Here is a 9,688-nt window from a genome sequence, read left to right on the forward strand (position 1 = left end):
CCAGGTTAACCTGAGTGTTTTACTGGATCACCTAGGTTTTTTTCTTTCTTTAACTTTTTTTAAACCTAGTCTGATTCTAATTCTAGATCGGTTGAATCTCGAGTTTACCCACCGATTGTTTCCCTTATTAAAAGCTTAATATAAAACAATTTAATGGTAATTTTTGGTGGGGTTCAAGATTGATTAGTTTGAGCCCGTTTGTTTATGTGGTTGCTTCTCCATTTGAAGCAACCACATCCAAACAATTGTTTGGTAAACACAAAAACGCAGTTTAATTTTGATGGGGCTCACTACATATTGCGTTTAAAACGCAGGAAAAATGAAAGCAGCTTTGTGGAACTTTTCTTCACTCACACTGTTCATTAAAGTGAATAGTGTTGTTTTTTTTAAAAAAACCAGTGCAGTGAATTGATTTCACTTGCACTGTTCACGTGAACAGTATTTTTTTTAAAAAAAAAACTAGTTTAGGGTGACTTAAATTTACTCGTAATCTTAATTTTATTCCTGATAATATTTTACCTAATTTTATTGCACGCTCAAAAAATATGGAAACTGTAGTTCTTGTCGGATGAATTTTGTACGTAATGGAATTGTAGATAGTTTAATGGAACAATAAAAAATATTTTATATAAAGTATTATTTATTTCATGATGTAATAATAGTGATTAAATCTACAATATTTAAATTTAAAGCCATTAATATTAATATATATATATATATATATATATATATACTTATTTTATAACCTCAATTTAAAAAGCATTCTTAACCAAACACATTAAACTATGTTTTGTTCAACCTCAATTTTAACTACAGTTTCAACCAAACATATATAAATATCAAACCAACCTCAATTAAAAATACTTTTTATAAAATAATTTTTTTTGAACCACAACCACAAAAGCTACCATAATACCAAATAAAGAAAAGAGTGACTCGTGAGCCGGGCTTGCTAGTGCTCCATCCTGAGCTTTGTGCTGATGATGCTAGGCCATGGCCCATAAACATTGGAGTCTCAGCTACTGTCCATTTCTTCTGCTACTGTCTTGTAAAACTTGAAGAACACCTGCCACCTCCAGAATTGATGGGGTTTTTTTAAAAAATATTATATGTGATTCATTAAATTAATAGGATTGGCTATTGAGTTCTGTGCTAGGATCACAAAATTATTTATTATTTATTTATTTATTTATAATATTCTTGTTTAAATTTAGTGCAAGATCATATGCAATGGAAGCTAATCTAAGAGGTTGATATGATGATTAAAGGATCATGCTACTTTCTTTATCACGAGAGTTCAAATCCTTATGCTAAATTAGGGCAAATAAAATCCTCGTAGATTTTCTAATTTTCATGTAAAGAGCTTAAATTTGAACGGACCAAATAATTAGGTTTGGTCTTAACTAGGTTGCATGCTATGCTGTCTCAAGGACAAGGTCTCGGATTTTTTATTTGATATCACTACTAAACCTAAAAATACAATCACTTCGATTCTTTTTCCATTTTAAGATAAATTTTCATTGCAAAATAAAATGATAACAAGTACGTTCAACAAAATAAATCAAATAAATTGAAAATTATATATTTAAATAAGCACAAAATATATATTTCTCAAGTCTAGAATCAATTTTATTATTAACATATCTCTTATTTATCTTAGCGAATGTAATATTTTTAATTGAATCATTATTTTTGTTAAAAATATTATATTTTATAATTATTAAAGTAAGTTTGAAAGAAATATCAAGATAATATATATGTCCATGTTTCACGTGTAGTTGAGAGTTAAAAAAAAATATGATAAAAATTATGTTTAAAATCTATATTTAAAAAAATGATTTGAAGTGATTTTTCATGAATAATTTATTATTAGTATAGTTACTTTAATATATACGTAATAATTGAAAAACTAAATTATTTAAATTTTAAACTATATATATTATTTAAGAACTAAATCAAAATTGAAGAGTAAGTAAATCTGTATGGTAATTTTTTTTAGTATAAAAAAATCAAAGAAAAAAAAAGTAATAACCCCTTTATTTAAAAAAAATAATTAAAGTGAGCGATGCGTCATCTACTGCAACAAATAATGTGTTATATGCTTGCCTAGTTTTCTATAGCTGAAGTCACTTGAAATTGAGTAAATAAGTGAGCTTGTGTTTTTTTTACGAAACAACATATTTTTTTTTGCTGAGAAACATCCAACAATAAACCCTTTTGATCTCTTAAAGTAGCAAAAAATCAATTGAAAACTGAAAAATCAAAACGAGATCACAAATTTTTCTATGCTCTAATTTGTTTGTTAAATAAGATAGGACAAAAAACAATCACTATCAAACTTTCTTCATTGAATGGAAAATTTTAATACCAAAGTTGATCATTTTGGTTTACGGAATTACGACAATCAAATACATATAATTTTCTAGCAAAGTCTTTCTTTCATTAAAGAACTGAAAACTATTTTTTATAAAAATAAACTTTAGGACTAAAATATAATTGCAAAAATTAGGGATTAGACATATATTATCTTAGTGTCATATATTTCAGTCCTTTATCTTTTAATATTATATTTCAACCATAATTCCAAGGTTAATTTCATCTAGTTATGCTAAAAGAAAGGTTGAATTGAAAATATAAAAAAACAATATCATTCTATGTTTTTTTAAAATAAAAATCATTCCCGTCTCACTAAGATTTTAATCAATCATGAGTTAATCCACCAGACAAAATATATTTGACCAGATTAACTTTCACTAGATTTAACATAAAACCTGATCTGAGCTGGATTCTAGTCTCTAGATCGACAAGGCAACATATGAAATTAATGACTCGTCGGATAATACCAACTATTGGGGGGGAAGAAAAGGACGGAGGAGGAGGAGGAGGAGGTAATGGAAGATAGTGTGACCCTATGTCTTGATCCTACTGGACAATATCCATATCTGAGCTGATTATAAAATGGATCCCTGTCTGAATACAACCTTAACGACATGATTACTTACAATAAGTTAATCACTGAGGGAGAAATGAGTCAATCACTATCAACTTAGCATAATTAACTAATCAAAGCATTATGATTCTGCTTAGATATTCTCTTGCCTTCGCAATCCACTTAAGATACGGGAGATGTCTTTGAGAAGGAAACAATAGACCTCCTTTTGTTTTATTATGGGCATGCAAATCTCGACATTGACATAATTAGCGTACCTAATCTTGTTTTTTTTATAATTTAATTAATTCCCATAATTAACTAGCCACTGTATTGTAATTAAAATCCTATTAATATAATAGATCCATTGACTCCATTGACCTGGTTAGTCTAGAATTAATTGTCTCGTATCTTTTTTATTTTATAGTTTTCATGCAAGTTTTTCTGGAAACTTTTGAAACAAAAAAGCGGTTTTTAAAAGTTTTCAAAACTATTTGCCTGTGTTTTGCAAACTAGATCGGATTTGATACGTTAGGTAATATATAGGCATTAATATTTTCTAAGTTGGATTCGGGATATTCAGGGTGGGGTCGCTAGGTTGTCTAGCAAGGTCGACCGAGTTCATGAAATCTAGGGTTTGGTCGAGGCTGGGGTTTGGTTGTATTGAAAATAATATTTTTAATTTTTTTATATTGTTGATGCGATGATATAAAAAAATTATTATTTTAATTTATTTTTAAATAAAAAATATTTTAAAAAACAATTTCAACCATACTCTCGAACATACTTAAAAACTAAAACTAGAGAATCAAAGAGCTTTTAATTGCTTAGAAAACAAATAAAAGAAGTGAAGAGTACAGGAAGTAAAGTTAAAAAAGATACTAAACAATCTCTTAAATTATCATGTTCTTACTTTAGTTAGCTCGGGCATGGATGTTCGGTTTCAGAAATGAAAGAATAGTGAATGCTTTGTGTCTCCAGCTGCTCAGCTGCCCATGTTAATGCCTGCAGCCATTTGTCCCCACAAGAGCAAAAGCAACAAGAGAAAACACTGGAGGACCCAATCTTCTTGAAGAATTTCAAGATTGAAGATCTCTGCGTACACATCTTGTTTGTTTTTTGAACAAGTCTACAAGGTGACAACAACACAGTCACAAGATACGGCAAATCTAGAGATGATTCCGTATCCATCGATGAAATGGAAAGATTTAGAAATTGTTTCGTAGTGGGATAGCGGTTGCTTTTTAAATAATTTTTCATGCTGAAATGCATGCTAATGATTTTTTTTATTTATTAAAAATCATTTTTAATATCAACACATCAAAACAATCCAAAACATACAAATCATATTAAATTTTAATAAAAAAAAATTTATTTTCTAAATTTTCTGAGAACGCGGTTTGTACCGCGTTTCCAGACAGTTTCTTAATCTCTCATATTGCAAAAAATTCCACAAGGAGGGAATCTTGCTTCTTGACCGTGGAAGATATCCTCGTATGCACAAGTCGTTTCAAAGATTTAAATCGATTCGTTATTTGAAAAAAAATTAAACAAAACATGTACAGGCTACACACATGTATGTCTCCACTCGCAATTTTATGTTTTCTTCCTTCGCCTCACGTCTACATCATGTTTCTTCCTTTAATTTCCACAATGGAGAAGTCAATCTTAATTTTGACTCTTTATTGTTGCTACCAATGAAAATTAAAACATTTTCACTATATACGTGACGTGCATTACTTAGTAGAACATCGTGTTGAATTAATCTTTAGAGGCTTGGTTTGATAATTGAGTGTTGTGTTTGTTTGATTGGGGAGAAACTTCTATGCCGTGAAATTGATGCGTTGTTAGATTGATTAAAAATTAAGTTTCTTCTTCTTTGATTTAGAAAAGCAAGTTAAGTTTGAAAATTAAGTTTTTGATTTAGAAAAGCAAACCAGTAACAATATATATATATATATATATATATATATATATATACTGTTACTGGTGCAACCTGTGAATGAACTGCATTATCAAATGGTATTTGAGATTTTATTTTGAACATGCTAAAAATGTTTTTTTTTTAAAATATTTTTAGATTATTTTGAAGTATTGATGTCAAAATAAATTTTTAAAAAATAAAAAATATATATTATTTTTATATATAAAAAAACACTTTAAAAAATAACATCTACCACCTCTAAAAAACAAAAATCCCCCAGATATCAGAAATCATAGAAAAGAAAGCAAGCAGCTGATTACAGCGAAGTCAACTCCTTTAGATCTTATCAAGATATCCATTTTTGTCTGGTGGCAAAGCTCTAAACACTATTATTATACGGATATATAGATGACCCAATCAATGTTTCTTGGACACTAACAAGATGCTTCATCCATCCAAAGTGAAAGAGACCATTATTTTTAAGAATCTGTTTGATGATACTACATTAATGGCTGTCTGTGGACCACAATTGTGTTGTCTTCCCCAGCCAGAGTGATCATACGCAGCAAAAGATTTGATCATAATTTTTTACCAGAAACTCTTGATCATTGGATGGGGATTTAAAATTGAGAAAAAATTATATATAAAAAAGAAAAAGAAATCTCACTACATGAAAATTAAAGGGTTAATGATCTCTTTCCATGAAAGAAGATGAATTTGAATAATAAAGCGTGTAAACTTCAAAGGGATGGCAGAAACGTTGACTACTAACAAAGCCAGCAAAACCCCAGCACTCTGGATATAAGCTATCTAGAAGCAAAACGACGTGTTATGAGATCATATATATTAAAGGGCCAAATATGTTAGTAATATCTTAATATATTCTTTTTTTTTTGTCAGATCATTAAATTAATTAAATATGAGTCAAGTGCTCATCCTGGCTGCTGTAATTATGAGGAATGGTAATGCTATTCGTGCATCGGGTTTTTATTATATTTATATTTTACTTATTAATTTATGATATTTATCATTCATCATTTAATAAAATAGCAACACACACACACACATATATATATCTATATATATTCTCGGGCGTAATAATTTCTGATGATCTAGAAAATGGAGTGAAAGTCATCAAAATTAAGGAAGTACAGGGAGATGAGATACTGATGCTGGCACAAGATAATAGGAGCAGCTGAATCAAGACGAAACCTAGCCGATGGTCCCATGCATGCACGTTTAATTTGAGCCCATGAGTATCTGGCGAAGATCATATGATGGCTCACTCAGCCAATCAAGCCCATCACTTTTCAACGAATGAATCTTTCCAAATATTTGCCTTTCTGTATCCATTTATAACTTGAAATGACAGTTTGAATGTGAACAATGGAAGAACCGGTTCATTTCCACGGCGTGCATCTTACGGGGCGGTACAACCATATTTTTAAAAAAATTATTTTTTTAATTAATTTAATATATTAATATCAAAAATTAAATAATATAAAAAAAATAACTTAAAAAACAATTCTCACTTTGAGAGAGAGAGAGAGAGAGAGAGATAAAACCTTTTTTAAAACTAAGACTTTTCCTTAAAACTAAGACTTGAAGCATTAATTTCCTTATTTTCGTGTTCTAATTTATTGGACCAATCAACAAGTCTTGGATTGGTTCATAGGGAAAATGGGAACTATTGTTAGGTTAGGCTAGATTTCTATCCGATGACAAGTGACGATTGCATGATATATTTAAAAATATGGTAATGATTATTTTTTAAAATATATTTTATTTAAAAATATATTAAAATTATATATATTTTTATTTTTTAAAATTATTTTTTACGATTAAAAAAATATAAAAATTAATTTTTTAACAAATTAAATTCTTTTAAAACGTGTTGATTAATAAATGGTGACTAAATTAATTACTCCAAAATTAATTAATAGTATTTATCACATGAATTTACGTGTCACGTGCTAGTCATGTGATAAATACCAACCCCCGTTTGAATGAAAAATCTAATCTACCTTCAATTTTCTTCAACGACTATCTAACGGTCAATAAATTGGATACGGATTATTTGCTCTCTGATCAATAATTTAGGAAGCCCTAGCATATTTTAACCCTAAATTAAAATATAAAATGATAAAATGATAAGTGGATAATTTTAAAAGATAACTAGAGATACCAAATTCATGAACCTAGCAAAAGCTATGTAGAATCTCTTCTAAACGATTCAACCAGTAGATTTGCTAGTTCAACTGAGGCTAACGGATCCTATGCGTTTTCAAAGTAGATCAGCTAGCTTGCTGGATTGCAAGATTTTTTTTTTATTTGTCAAACATTACTGATGGAATATATCTATTAATTTTTTAGTATTTTTTTTTTGATAATTTTGATGATGTGATGATATAAAAACATTAAAAAAATTATTTTTAATATATTTTAAAATAAAAAACAGTTTTAAAAAGCACTGAAATTAGAACGGATCACAATCACAGCAATAAATACTTTATTTACCTTTTGTTTTTCCATTGTTCAAAATGTTCATAATTATAGGTTTTCTCAAGTCATTGCTGACGACGTAATCTGTCTCCTAATATGGACCCAGCATGATTCCTTCTGTGAAGTGGAGAATGTAGCATCTCTCTCTTTTCGTCTTGCGTCGTGTTATCGATGTTTGTGCTTTCTTTTTCTTCTTTACATCTTTTTCTACAGCGACCTTTTAGTTCCTCTCCTCTATATAAAGAAGCACATTGCTGGTCATCTTTCTCAGAATCAGGTCTCTGAAACAAAAGGGAAATATTTAGGTCATTTTATACTTGAAGATGGTGCCTCATGGGTTCAGGTTCAATCCCACTGATGAAGAGCTCATCCAGGTCCTAGACAGAAAAGCTTCTGGCCAAGAAATGCCACTCCATTTCATTCTTGAAATGAATGTTTATGAACGTGAACCACAGGATCTTGAATGTGTGTAATATATATGCACTACTTACTACTCTCTTTGTTCTATTGCATGTAGGGCTCAAGTTTTTTCTTTCCATTTCTCTGCAATGATGTTAGATGCATGGTTTGAACCTATAGTTCCGCTAGCTGTATTGTTTAGGGTTCAAGTCTGATAGTATCATAATATTCCATTATCTTGTCCATCCATGGCAATTTTCGATCCATTTAACTTTTATAAGCTCTGCAACATTTTTTCATACAGGGAATCAATCCACGGCTTTAAGCAATGGTGAGAGATTCTACTATTGTAAGAGGGAGATAAATGATTCAAGGGAAGTGATCGGTCGAGGATGGTGGAAAGCTACAAGCCATGTCAAGAAAGTTTATGCAAATGATCATCAACTTCTTGTTGGGAACAAGAGGCCTTTGACATTCCATAGGTTCAAGGACAATGAAAGAAACCGCAATAATGCCATCAAGACTAATTGGATTATGCATGAATATAGCCTTGAATCAAGAACCACGGTACGTACTGGCTAGTGATCAATATCTTTTGTGTGTACAATTCCATGCTAACCAGTCTTAGTTATATGCCAAATTCTCGTGTCTGTTTCATCAATTTGTACTTCTTTTATTTTGTTAGGAGTGGAGGCTTTGCAAGATTAAATATAAGGGAAAACCAAGTTTGCAAGAAGAGATAGAGAGTATTAAGAAACAACATTCATCGAGGAATGATTTCGAAGCCGGTAGCTCGACAAATGTTGGTGTGGAGCAGCATGAGGAGCAAACTTTGGTGCCTGCAGATTCAACAATGCCATTGGATCATTGTAACGGATATCATCAGCAACCTCATGATCAATGGAACAATATGCAGCAGCTACCACCATCTCCATATCATCCTAATTATCTACCGGCATTGTGTACTGGTAGTGGCCACTATTATGTTAACCAGCAAGAAGAGTTAGAGCCCGCTGTTCATGAGCAGCCATTTCCTAGTCTTTGGTCTTGGACGAACTAGGTCTTTGCTGTCTCTATTTTTAGTTTCTTCTAAGCTGATCTGTTTGCTGCATATGTACAAAAAATTGTTTATTGTGTTTTTGGTCTAGCTGGGCAAGGATCGATGTCTTGTTGACTTACTGTTTCTGGTCTAGCTAGGCAAGGATGTCTTGTTGATTTTCTGTTTCTCTAGTCATGTAGTACGTCCTTACTATGTTATCAAGAAATATGGTTTGCGCTTAATTGGAACGATGAATATTGTTCAGTAGTTGTTGATCTTCTTCTCATTCAATAATATCCACAAGCAGAACGCCTTTGACAATTGATACCTGTAGCTTCATTGTAATTTGGTGATAAAAATTATAGCCAGAGATCTAGATCGCTAGCTTACCCGCCCTTGATACATACTAGAGTACATTGATATTACGTTTAATTTCTGTAAGATGGTGATCCTTTATGAATACGAGAAATGAGTATGTAAACACGCATTCGTTCATGAGAGGGAAAGAAATATTCTTTTGATTTTTTTTTTTTTTATGTTTATAGATATTCTCAAATCAGTTTATATATACATCAAGATTAAGTTTTATTATCGAACAATCTTAAGGATTATTAGACAGAGATCCTCCTCCCTAATAATTTGCAGAAAAATGCCTTTGTGATGTGTTACCTATGTTAGAGAATAATATAAATTATATCTTGAAACTTCACCTAAAAGTTTAAACTCTTAGGTTGATATGATTCTTTGGCATGGTATTAAAGCCTTGATGACCAAGCGGTCACGAGTTTAAATCTCACCTTTCCTATTTATTTAATAAAAATTAAGCATAAGATAGTGTAGACTTGTTCAAGTTTTAATCCCAAATACTTTCACTTGAGAGGGTATGTTAGAGAAT

At 30.6% G+C, this 9,688-nt stretch overlaps 1 protein-coding gene across 1 annotated transcript; it reads left to right on the forward strand.

Annotated features, from left to right (window-relative positions):
* The first annotated feature begins 7,616 nt into the window (after window positions 1-7,616).
* Window positions 7,617-9,060, forward strand: LOC7469593 (NAC domain-containing protein 83). Its single transcript, XM_002310403.3, has 3 exons — window positions 7,617-7,820; window positions 8,059-8,321; window positions 8,440-9,060. Exons 1-3 carry the CDS (start codon window positions 7,679-7,681, stop codon window positions 8,812-8,814), a joined length of 780 nt encoding a protein of 259 aa, XP_002310439.2. The 5' UTR covers window positions 7,617-7,678; the 3' UTR covers window positions 8,815-9,060.
* The last annotated feature ends 628 nt before the right edge of the window (window positions 9,061-9,688 follow it).

Source organism: Populus trichocarpa, chromosome 7 (genome assembly GCF_000002775.5).
Source record: "Populus trichocarpa isolate Nisqually-1 chromosome 7, P.trichocarpa_v4.1, whole genome shotgun sequence".
NCBI lineage: Eukaryota > Viridiplantae > Streptophyta > Magnoliopsida > Malpighiales > Salicaceae > Populus > Populus trichocarpa.

Bases quoted from the DNA above. Each gene is read 5' to 3' on its own strand.
- LOC7469593 (XM_002310403.3), top strand. From the start codon at position 7,679: ATGGTGCCTCATGGGTTCAGGTTCAATCCCACTGATGAAGAGCTCATC. The intron at 7,821-8,058 runs GTGTGTAATATA...TTTTTCATACAG, and splicing joins TGAACCACAGGATCTTGAAT to GGAATCAATCCACGGCTTTA. The intron at 8,322-8,439 runs GTACGTACTGGC...TTATTTTGTTAG, and splicing joins GCCTTGAATCAAGAACCACG to GAGTGGAGGCTTTGCAAGAT.